This window comes from Rhinoraja longicauda, chromosome 12 (genome assembly GCF_053455715.1).
Source record: "Rhinoraja longicauda isolate Sanriku21f chromosome 12, sRhiLon1.1, whole genome shotgun sequence".
In the NCBI taxonomy this organism is placed as follows: Eukaryota; Metazoa; Chordata; class Chondrichthyes; order Rajiformes; family Arhynchobatidae; genus Rhinoraja; species Rhinoraja longicauda.
In genome coordinates this window covers 12,938,923-12,955,887 of record NC_135964.1, presented here as the reverse complement: position 1 = coordinate 12,955,887, position 16,965 = coordinate 12,938,923, and the positions used below count along the sequence as shown (strand labels likewise).

Below are 16,965 nucleotides of genomic sequence, written 5' to 3'. Positions count from 1 at the left end.
ACAAGGTTTCAAGATGTGCATGGCAACAACAAAAAAACACACCCACACACCACACACCGCACACACACTGTGTGGTGGGTGCCTGGTACGCGCTGCCAAGGGTGGTGGTGCAGACAAATACAATTGTGGCGTTTTAAGAGGCTTTATGATTGGCACATGGATTTGCATGGAATTGAGGGATAGGGGTTACATGCAGGCAGAGGAGATTTGTTTAACTCGACATCATGTTCGACACAGACATTGTGCACCAAAGGGTCGGTTCCTGTGCTGTCGTGTTCCATGTTCTATGTTCTCTGAAATGGCTCAGCAAGCCAAGTAATTTAATATTTGAAAATAAATATACAGGGCTTCTCAGGTACTTCCGCAGTCCAACAAACCTTGGGGCTTCTTACCATTGCCTCCTCACAGGAAATCGCCGTTGTCCCATATATCTGTGCTGGGGGTTGATAGCCGGAATAACTCCTTCCTTCGCCATGGCTGCAGATTTCATCCTCAAACTCAGGTGGCTCAGTGCAGCATCGTCAAGAGACCGGAACACTTTTCAATGGTTACTCTCTGCTTCCACCAGGTCTATAATCGGGACAATTAATAAGCACTTTCACAGTTATTCCATCCCATATTTATAACATTTATTTAACAGCATGTCATACATTTTATTGAATCGCATGCCAGATTCTCTATGATTAAAACATCAAAAATGTACAATGCATTTTAAATTAACCAATGAATTAATAAAACAATTTTGATTTAACAATGAGGGCTGTGCGAAATAAATTGATATTGATATGCCGCCATATCAATTGATTTTAGACACCTTTCATTGTTCTTTAAATTCTTGCCAATTTTCATTCTTATTCAGATAATATAACATAAATAACTGGTTGAATACTCTCTTGAACATCTATAGGTGTAAGACAGAGAGCAACTGGTTGCTTCACAGATTGGTTCAGAAGCTCAAGACTCGAAATCCCAAGAACAAAGGTGGTTACAAAAAATGGTGGACACTGCCCGGTCCATTGCAGGTACTGACCTCCATACCATAGAAGGGATCTACAGAAGGCACTGCCTCATAAAGGCTGCCATCGGAGAGACGGTACAGGAACCCAAAAACAGTTTATTCCCGGCAATCATCTTGAATGTTACACAGCACTAACCTCAGCAACTATGAGTTACAACAGATTGTGTCTTTAGTTGCACTAGACTTCAGTTTTGCACGAGAATCATTACTTATATTGTTATTAATTTCTTATATTACTGATTATTATATATTTATCTTGGTTACCTAGTGTTATTAACTTATCCTATTACTGATTATTATATATTTATCTGTCTGTTATTGGGAAGCATCTTCTACCGAACAACCATCAGGCTCTTGCACATTGCACAACACTTACCTCAGCAACCATGAGCTATCTTGGTTGCACTAGGACCAGGCCTTTTGCACTACAAGTGTTTTTCTTATGGAGATACAACAAATTGCAGCTGCAGTTCACAGTCTGAAGGGTCTGAACCCAAAACTTCACCTATGTTCCCCAGAGATGCTGCCTAATCTGGTGTTACTCCAGCAATTTATGTCCTTTTATTTTTCTTAATGTACTGATTTTTTGTTTATTATGTTATCTATGAGAACTCTGTAACTAATTAATATGATACCCACAAGGAAACAATGACATTCTTACTTGCTACATCTTTACAGTAAGACTATTGTTAAGCTGAAAAGGATGCAGAGAAGATTTACGAGGATGTTGCCAGGACTGGATGCCCTGGGCTACAGGGAGAGGTTGAGCAGGCTAGGACTTTATTCCTTGGAGCACAGGAGGCTGAGGGGTGATTATAGAGGTTTATAAAATCGTGAGGGGGAATAGATCGGGTGAATGTAGAGAGGCTCTTACCCAGTGTAAAGGAATCGAGAACCAGAGGACGTAGGTTTAATGTGAGAGGGGAAAGATTGTATAGGACCTTGAGGGGCCAGTGTATGGAACGAGTTGCCAGACAGAGGAGGTAGTTGAGGCAGGGAGTACAACAACATTTAAAAGACACTTGGACAGGTGCATGGATAAGTCAGGTTTAGAGGGATATGGGCCAAATGCAGGCAGGAGGGGCTAGTGGAGGTGAGGCATGTTGGCCAGCATTGACTAGTTGGGCCGAAGGGCCTGTCTCCACACTGTATGACTCGAAGATGGCGCTGTCCAGGTCCAGGGCCGGTACCGGTGACAGTTAAACTCCCCTGGTCGCAAATACCATGGCCGACCATCATTCAGGCCTCAGCGCTGGCCTCTCGTGTCCCGCCCGCCCGGGGCATCTCCGACCTTCTGGGGGGGGGGGGAGTGTCAGTGGGGGAGCTGAAGCTGATGCCGGCGAGGCCCGGAGCTCCCTCGCCGCCGCCAATCATCACCACCGTCACCGCTCCGTCCGTTTCAAACTGCCCGCCGCACTCACCGGAAACCAACCCCGCCCCTCCGGCCCCGCAAACCCCGCCCCTCCGGCCCCGCAAACCCCGCCCCTCCGGCCCCGCCAACCCCGCCCCTCCGGCCCCGCCAACCCCGCCCCTCCGGCCCCGCCAACCCCGCGCCCCCGCCCCCGCCAACCCCGCCCCTCCGGTCCGGCCCCGCCCCCCCGGCCCCGCCAACCCCGCCCCTCCGGCCCCGCAAACCCCGCCCCCGCCCCCGCCAACCCCGCCCCTCCGGCCCCGCAAACCCCGCCCCTCCGGCCCCGCCAACCCCGCCCCTCCGGCCCCGCCAACCCCGCCCCTCCGGCCCCGCCAACCAACTCCCTCTCCCACCAACTCCCTCTCCCACCAACTCCCTCTCCCACCACCAACTCCCTCTCCCACCACCAACTCCCTCTCCCACCACCAACTCCCTCTCCCACCACCAACTCCCTCTCCCACCACCAACTCCCTCTCCCACCACCAACTCCCTCTCCCACCAACAACTCCCTCTCCCACCACCAACTCCCTCTCCCACCAACAACTCCCTCTCCCACCAACAACTCCCTCTCCCACCAACAACTCCCTCTCCCACCAACAACTCCCTCTCCCACCAACTCCCTCTCTCACAATCTCTCTCCCCCACCAACTCCCTCTCCCACCAACAACTCCCTCTCCCACCAACAACTCCCTCTCCCACCACCAACTCCCTCTCCCACCAACAACTCCCTCTCCCACCAACAACTCCCTCTCCCACCAACTCCCTCTCTCACAATCTCTCTCCCCCACCAACTCCCTCTCCCACCAACAACTCCCTCTCCCACCAACAATTCCCTCTCCCACCAACTCTCTCTCCCACCAACAACTCCCTCTCCCACCAACCACTCCCTCTCCCACCAACAACTCCCTCTCCCACCAACTCCCTCTCCCACCAACAACTCCCTCTCCCACCAACAACTCCTCTCTCCCACCACCAACTCCCTCTCCCACCAACTCCCTCTCCCACCAACAACTCCCTCTCCCACCAACAACTCCCTCTCCCACCAACAACTCCCTCTCCCACCAACAACTCCCTCTCCCACCAACAACTCCCTCTCCCACCAACTCCCTCTCCCACCAACTCCCTCTCCCACCAACAACTCCCTCTCCCACCAACAACTCCCTCTCCCACCAACTCCCTCTCCCACCAACAACTCCCTCTCCCACCAACTCCCTCTCCCACCAACAACTCCCTCTCCCACCAACTCTCTCTCCCACCAACTCCCTCTCTCACAATCTCTCTCACCCACCAACTCCCTCTCCCACCATCTCTCTCTCCCACCAACTCCCTCTCACCAACCCTCTCTCCCACCAACTCTCTCTCCCACCAACTCCCTCTCCCACCAACTCTCTCTCCCACCAACTCTCTCTCCCACCAACCCCCTCTCCCACCAACTCCCTCTCCCACCAACTCCTGCTGTTAGAATATCAGCATTGAAGTAAAGTTTAATGAATTACGTATACTGTAATGAAGTTCTTCCTTCATATTTTATTGATTTTAAGTTTTGCTACAAATCTCCAAAGTCTGCAGTGCTGAGAAGAGTTTGGATTCCAACACTGCCGCAGGACAGTTATTTAACGTATTCTGCATCCTATGAATGTGCCAACTCACTGGCAACTTTGAAAGGTAGGGATTCAAATTATCATTCAATCATTTAATTTAAATATATGAAAAATAAACAAGAATTAAAACTCCTGAATGTTCAGAAAAGGCCTGTCTACATTTCCCTACATTAACTTCTCCAAGATTACTCCTCAATATCAAGGCTTTTGTATTTGTTATGGCTCTTGGCTGCACCATTTCCAATCAAATCCCTCTCCACCTCTCTCAATTACAACCCGGTATTATACTCTGTTTCAGTATTTCGCCATCTTTTCTTCAGCAGATCCAGGAATCTCAGCCTCGTCAGCAGAAAGCAGATCAGCAATGATCGAATGGTAGAGCATACTTGAAGGGCTGAATGGCCTAATTCTGCTCCTATGTCTTATTGTCTTATGGTAAACAAAGCACTATGAACTGAATCCTCAACAGATCACCAAAACACAAATGGTGCATACAATAATGCAAACATTACTCAAGCCAATGGTAATATATTTTTATCAGCAGTATTTTCGTCTATCATGTTTTGGCATGTTAAAGCATTATACACAATCATTTTGCAGGAACCATTGTAGACAAAATGCACCCTTGAACCACAAATAGCCCAGGAAATAGTTTCCAGGAGGAACACTGTTAGAACATGAAAGTCCTATCTCGCACCTACCTCATTGGAGACCTTTGAACTATCTTTAATCGGACTTTATGTTGCACTGAATGTTGTACTCTTTATCTGTTATTGGTACTACATGTTATTCCCTTTTTCCTGTATCTGTACACTGTGCACGGTTTGATTGTATTCATGTATAGTCTTTTCTTTGACTGGATAGCATGCAAACAAAACCTTTTCACTGTACCTCGGTACACATGACAATAATAAACTACATAAACTATCTTTTTTAAACATTAGCAGCTTTAACTGCCATCGAAACAGTGACAGGCTTCTCCTCGGTACCCTCAAGATGGCAGTAGAGTTTCAGCCTATAATGTGACAACACTGACTTGTAGATGACGGTATTAAGTGAACAGCTGACTTTTTCTGACACATTAACATCGAGAAGGTAATATTTGTGCATCGCATCTTGATTGTCCTGACAATAGACTCTTGTTTCCCAAGCCCCACCTTAAGCATATTATTCCCGTTGTTCTTCACTGGACAAGACATTCCATCAGAGTAGTGGGGATCCAAGGAACAGCGGGGCAGTAATACAGCCCAATAAACATTGAATTCTTCAACTTTAGGTAACATTACATTCCCCCTTCAACCCCCCCCCCCTTCTCTCTCCCATCCCAGTGCACATTTCTCCCATTCATTGAAAGATAAGGAACTGTAAATGCTGGTTTACAAAAAGACACTAAGCACTGGAGTAGCTCAGCAGATCAGGTAGCATTTCTGGAGAACATGGATAGGTGACGTTTTGGATCAGGACCCTTCTTCAGACAAATTGTGGTGGGGGGGGGGGGGGGGGGGGTGAGAAAACGGGAAGGGAGATTAGCCAAAAAGTGTCCCGACCAGAAACATCACCTCTTCATGTTCTCCAGAGATGCTGCCTGACTGCACCCATTTCCCCCTCTTTCAGCCCCATCCACTTCCACCTACATCCCTACCTCTGGTTTTACATTTTACTCCTCTCCTTGTCTGACACCCTTTTGTCTCCTTTTCATCGCCAGCCTTTGTCACTCTCTCCACCCTTCTGCCAATCACCCTCCTTCCACTCACCTGTATCCACCTATCACTTGCCAGGCTTTGTTCCACCCCCACCTCTCTTTTCCAACAATATTTCCCCAATAATCGGTCTGAAGGGTCAGGATGAGAAATGTCACCTATCCACAGATGCTGCCTGACCCACTGAGTTACTCCAGCACTTTGTGTTCTATACCATCATAGTTGTGGCCTTTCTAGCCGACAGAAAATGTCCATATTTTAAATGTTTTTTACTTGTTTTGGATATTTGTTTAAGAAAACATGATTTTAATGTAACTGGATCTGAAATTAATAGGCCGTTGTTGAAATATGTAACAAGGATCTGTACAGCCTCAGTATTTTCTAAAATTCTGGTTATTAAAGTGGGAGATATTTGCTCTATGAAGGAAAATTTATTCATTGTGCCAATGAGGACCTCAGGTGATTGTAGCATTGGTATTTGAAGCAAAGATTCACTTTGAACACCTTGCATCCAGCTAAAATCAGAACATCTCAGAGGGTCAATTGCATCTCTCTTAATAAGCACAGTTATTTTATTTAAATACAGCAAAACTTTACTAAAATATAACTTCTGCCATTTTATTTTTCCCATATCATTCTCCAGCTTAATACAAGTAAATGTACAGAAGCAAATCAGATTGCGTTATTCTTCTGGAGACACCAGGAACTGCCGGTGCTGGAATCTTGAGTAAAACACAAAGTGTTGCAGGAACTCAACGGGACAGGCAACATCTGTGGAGGGAATGGATAGCTGACAAACTGAGCAGGGACCCTTCTTCAGATCCAAAAGGTCGGCTGTCCATTCCCTCCACAGATGCTGCCTGACCCGCTGAGTTCCTCCAACATTTGTGTTTCCAATTCTTCCTCTTCTGCCGTTCAAATCCAGACTCTACCCAGAATGTTCCATGCTTGGAACTGCCATGGACGTACTGGTAGGAACTTCTGGTAAGAACAGAAGTAACTAGCCTGCAATACGTTTTGGCAGATCCATGTACCACACATACAACAATATGCTGCCAGAGAACCGGGTTTGATCCTGACCTCGGGTGCTGCCTGTGTGCAGTTTGCATGTTCTTCCTGTGACCGATTGGGTTTCCTCCAGGTGCTTCGGTTTCCTCCCACATTCCAAAGACATGCAAGTTTGTCGGTTAATTGGCTTCTGTAAATTTTTCTGCACTGTCATATTACGTAAAGATAACCCGTGGTTAAGTAGCTTTCATATAATGCCCTCTAACACTATCCTCTGAAAGTTTACATATCAAACAGAATACAGTATTATAATTCTTACTAATACATTTAAAATGGCTGTATTTTAATATATCCTATATATAAACTGTGCAATATACTTACCACTTAACGGTATTGAATTCACAGTAACCAAATCAAGATCTAGACACTAAAGCTTTACAGAGTCAGATTAGAAAATCTATTTGCTGCCTTTTTCCTATTAAACATATGAATAAGGCTCTTTTTCTCTAGTTCCAATTTCTGAGTTTTGCACAAACTGATGAGAGGCACACGATTTGATCTGCACTCCGTCACGTAGTAGGAACATGTCTTCAGATGTTCTGCCATGCTGGGGTTGTCACTAAAATGCCAGTTTTCAATTGTGGAAAAGACAGAGCTAAATTGCCACCTCTGTAATAAATAGAAAGTCATAGCGTTTATTAATTCAAATTGATTTGCACTCCTTGGGTTCAGTCTCAAGGTTCAGTTTGCAAAAACAAATTATATAATGGGTTTTTTTAAAGTGGGTCAGGCCGCGTCGCGTCTGTGGAGGGAATGGACAGGCGATGTTTCGGATTGGGACACTTCTTCTGTCTGAAGTCCCTCCTCAGATGCTGCCTGACCCACTAAGTTCCCCCAGCACTATATTTTCTGCTCAAGAATAAAAGTGACCCAGATCTTGCAGGTGCTGTAAACTTCATTCAGCCAACAGACCTTCAGAGGGCGGCTGAGTGCCGTCGTGTTCAATGAACCCCTACAGGGAACCAAGATCAATGTGAATAAGGCAAATGCCTTTGCCTTATGGGGCCTTCTGATTTATGTCATAATGAACCTGAACATTGATACCTCACCATTATTCTTATTTTAAACCAGTGACCCCTGAAAATAGTCTATTCCCCTTGCGGTCAAGCATATCATTCCTTTGTGTTGGAAGGAAATGCAGATGCTGGTTTACACTAAAGACAGACACAAAACGCTGGAGTAACTCAGCGGGACAGGCAGCAACTCTGGAGAGAAGGAACGGGTCGAGACCCCTCTTCAGACTCATTCCCTTGGTTTTCCAATGTGCAATGGCAAAAGATTCTTTCAACAGTGTCTTCGAAAGCAGTGGGCCAGCACAATGAAATTGCTGTTTGAATTACAAAATGTGTTTGCTTGCACTGGGTATGAGTTACACAGACCAGGGGAATGCACAAGATCAACTTATCTGAATACCATGAATTGCAGTTCCCAGATATAGCAACGTTACAATCAAGTAAAGTTATTTTTAAGGTGTCAGAGATTAGGGATAGAGGAGAAGTAATTGAAGGTCAACATGCTAGCAGTGCTTTGCTTTGGTAATGGAAAAATAACAAACTGGGATCCTTAACTTTACAGATAATAACTGTCAGGTAATTGAGGAGTTTTTTTTCCAAACAACATTAATAAATATTTTAATTATAAAGCATTTTTGTTGCTGCAGTTTTCAATAAATACCTCACACTAATCAAATTAAATAACAGATATGAACGAATAACCAATTATGTGTCAAAATATCCTCAGCTGCTGAACATGTTTAGTTTGGAGAAACAGCATGGAAACAGGCCCCTCAGCCCATCGAGTCCATGCCGACCATCGATCACCCATTCACACTAGTTCCATGTAATTCCATTTTCTCATCCTCTCCCTATCTACTAGGGGCAATTTACAGAGACTCTTTAACCTACAAACCCGCACATCTTTGGGAGGAAACCGGTGCACCTGGAGGAAAGCCACAAGGTCACTGGGAGAACATGCAAACTCCACACAGACAGCACCTGAGTCAGGATCGAACGGGGGTCTCTGCCACTTTGAGGCAGCAGCTCTACCCGTTGCATCACTGTGCCACCCTATGCCAATATCAGCAAACTACGTTTAACATCAAACACGCATTGACAGGGAAACATGGACAAAACTGCCGGCGTTGTCGTGCATCATTGACATTAACTTGGAGTTTTTTGTGCACGCCAACACTGCAATCCCAAAATTGCCATTAGCAGTCCACCACCTTGAAGCTGAAATTCACATGGAGGTCCGCGGGGCAAAGGGAAATGTTTCATAATGCCTAACACTCTTACCCCAGATGGAGTTGGGAACAATTCCATCCAAGACAGCAAGAAATTGCAGAGAATTGTGGACGCAGTCCAGACCATCACACAAAATAACCTCTCTTCCATTGACTCCATTTTTACCTCACACTGCCTCGGCAAAGCCAGCAGCATAATCAAGGATGAGTCGCACCCTGGCCTTCTCCCCTCTCCCATCGGGCAGAAGGTATAGAAGTGTGAAAACGCACACCTCCAGATTCAGGGACAGTTACTTCCCAGCTGTTATCAGGCAACGGCACGATCCTATCGCAACCAGAGAGCAGTCCTGAACTGCTATCTACCTCATTGGTGACCCTCAGACTATCTTTGATCGGACTTTACTGGCTTTATCTTGCACTAAACGTTATTCCCTTATCATGTATCCATGCACTGTGACTGGCTCGATTGTAATCATGTATTGTATTCCCACTGACTGGTTAGCACGCAACAAAAGCTTCTCACTGTACCTCAGTGCACGTGACAATAAACTAAACTGATTTGCCAAACGATGCTGGATCAGGCAAGAACCCAAGAACACTTTTTTTCCCCTTGGTTTGAACAGGACAACGAATCTAAAAAAATATTAATTTATACGCTTTAAAATCTTTGAATGTGTAGAAGTGTTTAAAAGGGTTAAGAAATCTTCCAAATTATCATTTTAGTATTTTTTAGCTTTTTGTCTTTCAGCATTGTTCTTTGTTTCTGTATTCTCCAAGTGTTTAGTTGTTTTTTCAAAGTGTTTCCAAATAGCCCAGAAATATTCCGCAAATTTGTTTTTATGTTTTTAGAACCTTGATAATACCCTAAGAAAGCAGATGAGGCGGAATTTCTTCAGCAGAGGGTGGCGAATCTATGAATCCATTGCCACAGATTCACCACCCTCTGGCTAAAGGAATTCCTCCTCATCTCCATTCTAAAGCTACGTCCTTTTATTCTGAGGGTGTACTCTCTGGTCCTAGACTTTTCCACTAATGGAAACATCCTCTCCACATCCACTCTATCTTGGCCTTTCATTATTCTTGACTTGTCTCTTGATACCCGAGGGTCAAGACCAACAAAATATAGTTAAATTTATTTAGATTGAATAAATCTCAAATGGAAAAGTCAAGAATGTAGCCACTAAGTCTTTTTGTAGTTTTCTTTAAAAGGTCCTGCCAACATAATGAAATGTACTTGCCCTTTTCCGAGCTCTCCAAGAAAAGCTTCCATGCGAGTAATTTTTCCTTTCCCAGACAAGGTGGACCATGCCACGCTCTTGCAATAAGGAAGAGGAGATCCCGTTCATCAGTACCGACACTTGGGACAACTGTGTTAGGCTGTAGCCGTCCAAGAAGCTTGCAATGTACCTCAATATCTCAGACGGAAGATTACTGAGGACAAGTAAATTCTTGCCGCTCCTCCGTACACTTATGTCCCCGTTACATAAAACTGCAGTGTCAACTGGTTTGATTGCAAACGCACTTTGTTGTTGATTGTAGATCATCCTTGCCTTCTGCATGGAGGGGGCGAACCTCGGCTGGGAGTAGGAACAGCCAAGATAAGCTAAAGGACACTTTTGCACCATCCACCCATTCAGAGATGACTGGATGTCCGCATGTACGTTCTTAAAATGTGACGAAAACTCATCCCGTCTGAAGAAGTGGTGGCACATAAAAGTAAAGACAGAGGCCGACTTGCTGTGCCTTTTGGTGATGCACTCTGTGTGGAGTTGCAAATGCAGGGCAGAGGCTTTATCTGAAGCCACATCAGCCAAAACCACATCGGGGCCAAAGGGAGCAGAGGGGAAGGAGTAAGTCTGGGTGGCCACATCTTTTACGAGGCGATCGGTCTTCTTTGTTTCGGAGATGGTGTGGCCTTTTAACATTTTCTCCAAGTTGCAAAGCAATGAAATTGTTACCTCATCATCCTGATGACTCACTGTTACTAGGTCAGATGTGTCCACAGATTTGCTCTCCAGATTTTTCTTGCATGATGAACGGTCTGCAAGATGTTCGCGGTTAATTCGGTAGCTGGATGGGAGCTTAAAGGTATTGACTGTTATGATCTCCTGGGCCTCCAGGTTTCCATAGACAAAGTCTCTGTCATTGGGCGTACAAGCGCTCATCTGACCAAATCGAATCAGCATACTGCCATGATATGCCAGATACATGTTGAACTCTTTGTTATCCATCTGAGATTGGAGTCTATCCAGAACACCTTCGTGCCAAGGAGCTTCACCTGTCTTCTCTGCTGTTGCTGACAAAACAACGCCCGGTGAACTGGATTTACTTTCAGTCACTTTTTTCATATCATCTGCTTGCTCAATCTTCTGCTTATTTACGACTTTTGGAGTTGGTTCTTCACCCATACAGCCACCTCTGTCCTTACTGAAAATTCCCTCCCAAGCAGAATACTTGGAAAGATATAGCCCTTCCTCAGAATCTGCCGTTTCTTCTTCCTGAGTTCGCTCCACCCCGTCAGTACTGACTTTGTCATTTCCATTTTGATGTGTTTCCATCTCTGCTACCGGGTGATCACTGTCCAACCGAGCAGAAGCCACAAGTGATGCTCCTTCCATCCCAGTTTCTTTCCAATCCAAATCATTCTCGCCAACAGCCTGTGCCAACTCCGGGAAGAGTTCAGCCATCCTGACCGAGTTGAAGACTATTCTCTGGTCCCTCATGGCGGTGCCCAGCTCCAAGTTCTCCGGATTCAAGGATTCCTCCGCAGCATTATTCACTGACATTATGTCCTCTTTGTTAGCTGGCCAGCGATTCCATTGCATGGAGCAGCACACCACGCTGGCAGGACAGGCACGGAGGTGTTTGCCAAGTTTGTCGCGGGCCATGGAGAAGGGGCAGCCCAAGGCTGAATTTATGCAAGGAACGTGTTCCAGAGGGCACAGCAGTGTGTGTTCATTCTCCTTACACTGATGAAAAAGAGCACCGCACTTGGAGGGACAACTGACAACTAAACAGGAAATAGAAGGTTCAAACGACATCTTGCAGTGGCGACTGTAACATCTTTCACAGTGAGTGTGCAGCCGAGGAGCTAACGTTTTATTTCTGATCTACGAAAGCAAAAGACATTTCATTAATTTTTGGTACAAGGACCTGCAATATACTGGTTTACAAGAAAAGACACACAGCGCTGGAGTAACTCAGTGGGTCAGGCAGCATCTCTGCAGGATATGATGAGCATTTGACGGCGATGGGCTTCTACTTGCTGGAGTTTAGAAGGATGAGGGGGAACCTCATTGAAACTTACCGAATAATGAAAGGCCTGGAGAGAGTGGATGTGGAGTTCATGTTTCCACTAGTGGGATAGTCTAGGTCCAGAGGCCATAGCCTCAGAATAAAAGGAAGTACCTTTAGAAAGGAGATTTCTTTAGTCAGAAGGTAGTGAATCTGTGGAATTCATTGCAACAAACCGCCGTGGAGGCCGTCATTGGGTGTTTTTAAGGCAGAGATTGACGGATACTTGATTAGAACTGGTGTCAGGGGTTATGGGAAGAAGGCAGGAGAATGAGGTTGAGAGGGAAAGATAGATCAGCCATGATTGAATGGTGGAGGGGGCTCATGTTGTCGACCTCCCCGTGGTGAGCCCTGTCAACTGACCTCAGTCAGGCGAACGACAACAAACAGAGACAGCAGAAGCAGAAGCGCCTGGATGGTGTTACATAGCTTCTGCTGCCTCAAAAGCAAGAAGAAGAAGAAGAAGAATGGTGGAGTAGATTTGATGGGTCGAATGGCCTAATTCTGCTCCTTTCAATGACTGGTGCACCAACCACTCCGCAATAGAGAGCTACTGCTCCCCAGACCTGGAGTACTTCCTGCTCAAATGTAGGCCATTCTATCTGCCGCGGGAGTTTACGGTGGTCATCATCATGGCCGTATACATTCCCCCACAGGCTAATGCTAACCTAGCACTAGCACAGCTACACTCGGCCATCAGTAAGCAGCAGGATGCCTACCCCAACGGTGCCTTCATTGTTGCAGGGGACTTCAATCAGGTCGACCTACGAGCCTCGCTCCACAAATTCCATCAGCATGTGCAGTGCCCTACCAGGGGCTCAAACACACTGGATAAGGTGTACACCAATGTAAAGGACGCCTACAGAGCTCTCCCCTGCCCACCCCTGGGACAATCTGATCACTCTCACTGTTTCTACAGCCCGCATACAAACCCCTCATCCGCAAGACCAAACCCACAATAAAGACGGTCAAAATATGGCCCGAGGATGCCACCCTACAACTCCAGGACTGCTTTGATCGCACCGACTGGGACCTGTTTGCACAACAGGCCACCTACGGTTCAGAGGTAGACTTGGAGGAATACGCATCCACTGTGCTCTCCTACATCAACTGCTGTGTGGAGAATGTCACGGAGGACAAGGAGATAAAGATGTTCCCAAACCGGAAACCCTGGATGAACAAGGAGGTACAGAACCTGCTGAGGGCACGCAACAATGCCTTTAAATCTGGTGACACTTCAGCATACAGTGTTGCCAGGTCAAACCTGAACAAAGGTATTAAAAGGGCCAAAGACACCCACAGGCAACGGGTGGAAGACCACTTCAACACCACGGACACCAGAAGCATGTGGCAGGGTGTCAGGGACATCACTGGCTACAAGAGCAGCCCTGCCTGCCCCCACAGCGATATGGCACTGACCAACGAGCTTAACACCTTCTTTGCCCGCTTTGAAACTGGCAAAACCACCTTGAGTGAAAGAACCCCAGCCGAGGTGGTGGGACAGGTCTTGCAACTGAGCACACAGGAGGTACAACGCGCTCTGCAAAGGGTCAACCCACGCAAGGCTGCAGGACCGGATGGAGTTCAAGGAAGGGTACTGAAAGACTGTGCTGAACAGCTGGCTGAGGTATTCACCAGGATCTTTAACCTGTCATTATCTTTGGCTACGGTCCCCAAGTGCCTGAAGTCGGCTATCATAGTTCCGGTGCCGAAAAAAGCCAAGATCTCCAACCTGAACGACTACCGCCCAGTTGCCCTAACGCCGATAGTCATGAAGTGCTTTGAGAGGCTGGTCCTCTCACACATCAAATCCAGCATCCCTGACTCACTGGACCCACATCAATTTGCATACAGGGCAAATAGATCCACAGAGGACGCCATCTCTCTGGCTCTTCACACTGTCCTGACTCACCTAGAGAGACAGGGCACGTACGTGAGGATGCTATTCATAGACTATAGCTCCGCCTTCAACACGGTCATCCCCACCAAGCTCATCACCAAACTCCACCAGCTAGGCCTCAGCTCGTCATTATGTGACTGGATCCTGGACTTCCTGCTGGAACGACCGCAGGCAGTGAGAATGGGCCCGCACCTGTCCTCCACTATCACCCTGAGTACCGGCACACCACAGGGCTGTGTTCTGAGCCCCATGCTCTACTCCCTCTTCACACACGACTGTGTTCCTGCATTCGACACCAACACCATTGTCAAGTTTGCAGACGACACAACGGTGATCGGGCTTATCACCAACGGGGATGAAACAAACTATAGAGCGGAGGTGCAGAACCCGGCGGACTGGTGCTCGGATAACAACCTGTCCCTAAATACCACCAAGACCAAGGAGCTGATCATCAACTTCCGTAGGTCATATAACGGGGAATATGCCCCGATCTCTATCAACGGGGACAGTGTGGAGAGAGTGTCCAGCTTCAAGTTTCTGGGCACTCACATTTCGGAGGACCTAACATGGTCCAATAACACTGCTGCGCTGGTCAAGAAGGCACAACAAAGACTGTTCTACTTAAGAACACTGAAAAAGTCTGGTCTACCCCAACAGCTGCTGACGACCTTCTACCGCTGCACCATAGAGAGCATCCTAACGCATGGCATCCCTGTGTGGTACCTCAGCTGCACGGAGGCAGAAAGGAAAGCTCTACAGCGGGTAGTCCATAGAGCTCAGAGGGCCATCGGAACACAGCTACCAGACTTGGAGGGCATCTACAACACACGATGCCTCAGAAAAGCCACCAGCATCCATAAAGACTCTTCACACCCCTGCAACAGTCTGTTCGAACTCCTTCCATCGGGCAGACGATACAAGGCCTTCTACGCCCGCACCTCCAGACTCAGGAACAGCTTCATCCCCAGGGCCATAGCTGCTATGAACCGGTCCTGCTGAGCCGGATGGCCACAACGCATAGATCAACTTGCACTTTACCCTGTCTAAAACTGTTACAATTGTTTCGTTTCGTTGGGTTGCTGTTGCTGGGGTTTTGGGGTTGTGTAATTTGAATGCCTGTTTAGCGCTTTTATTGTTGGACTGTGTTTTTTGGGGGTTTTGGGGTTGAGTGATTTGAATGCCTATTTAATGCTTTTATTGTTGGACTGTGTTTTGGGGGTTTTTGGGGTTGGGTAATTTGGGTGCCTGTTTAGTGCTTTTATTGTTGGACTGTGTTTTTGGGGGGTTTTTTGGGGGTGTAATTTTGATGCTTATTTAATGCTTTTGTTGTTGGACTGTGGGTGATTGAATTAACATTTTGTTCAAGATGGCCGCGCCGTTGTGTTTGGCTGCCTGCCACTGTATGTTTCTTTTTTTTTCCTGGTCAGATGTGCAGCACTTTGGTCAACGTGGGTTGTTTTTAAATGTGCTATACAAATAAATTGACTTGACTTGACTTGACTAAATTACTTAAATTATTGCATCGTATGGGAGGCGCATTCCCAATCTCGTTGTACCCCTGGGTACAATGACAATAAAGATATATTGTATTGTATTCATAAGGATGAGATCATCTTCAAAGTAGGCTTGCCTTGAAGAGAGAGAGGAGACATTCCTGCACTTTGTGTGTCTGTTTTCATTAATTTCATTGGTTTACCTGATCTGATGTATTGCTATGGTGGGTGTTAACATACTATGCACATTTGCACTGTTAGACTAAAGTCATGAAAGTCTGAATACAACCGTGTGTCATGCATTAAAATGTACATCACACATTTATAGGAAATTATCACAACACAGTGCTGGAGGAACTCAGCATGTCAGGCAGCATCTGTGGAGGGAATGAACAGGCAACGTTTTGGGTCGGGACCCTTCAAACTGATCGAGTAGGGGGGAGAAAGCTGGAAAAAAGAGGTGGGGGCAAAATTAAAAATGCAATGACTGTAAAATGACAGATTCGTTTTCAGCCTCTGTTTTCAGAGTTTTGATCATTTGTTTTTACACTGACAGTCAAGTTCATATTGAAGTTTCTTACCATTTTAATTAAGCCTCTTCCTTCTCAGCTGAAAATATAAAGAAAATATGTTAGATATAATTCAATATATTCGAGGGTAGCAATCTTACTAAACGAACAAGTTTATCAGAGCCATTTTGAATATTGTAATTTTTTTTGCTTTAAGAAGGCTGGCATGACCATGAGCCAAACAGCTTTTGTGTGTTGTGCATTGCAATCATTTCTGCTTCTATGATTTATATTTTGCAATAATAATCAGCCCAAAGCTGATTTTTTCTTCTCCCTCTAAACAAAGAGTTCAGGCACATGAAAACAGCCATCAAGGCACATGAAAATGTCTGCTTATGGACAATGTCAGAAAAGATAAATCAAGAAGTTAGATTTAGCTCTTAGGGCTAATGGAATCAAGGTATCTGGGGGGGAAAGCAGGAACGGGGTACTGATTTTAGATGATCAGCCATGATCATATTAAATGGCGGTGCTGGCTCGAAGGGCCGAATGGCCTACTCCTGCACCTATTTTGTTTTTCTATGTTTCTAAATTCCTATTGTCAATTAGTTCAGTCCTACTTTCACTTGGCTTGCAGTTAAACTTGTTTCACTACAATAGTTGACTTGTAATATCTGTAACTGCAATATTACCAGTCTGCAGAAAAAAATATGTTTAGTAGTCAAAACA

General features: G+C 46.0%; 2 protein-coding genes across 2 annotated transcripts in view; both read right to left on the bottom strand.

Moving 5' to 3' along the window:
• Positions 1 to 555, bottom strand: part of LOC144598722 (DNA polymerase theta-like) — a 76,942-nt gene extending 76,387 nt beyond the window's left edge. The window contains exon 1 of the mRNA XM_078409053.1: positions 393 to 555. Coding sequence (XP_078265179.1) covers positions 393 to 490 — 98 coding nt within the window. The 5' untranslated portion in view covers positions 491 to 555. The remainder of the gene's footprint in view (positions 1 to 392) is intronic.
• Positions 556 to 7,173: 6,618 nt separating this feature from the next.
• Positions 7,174 to 16,332, bottom strand: LOC144598502 (F-box only protein 40-like). Its single transcript, XM_078408659.1, has 3 exons — positions 16,309 to 16,332; positions 10,279 to 12,150; positions 7,174 to 7,407 (listed from the first exon to the last, which is right to left on the bottom strand). The coding sequence occupies exons 1-3, from the start codon at positions 16,309 to 16,311 to the stop codon at positions 7,174 to 7,176; spliced, it is 2,109 nt and encodes a 702-aa protein (XP_078264785.1). The 5' UTR covers positions 16,312 to 16,332.
• Between the last annotated feature and the right edge of the window lie 633 nt (positions 16,333 to 16,965).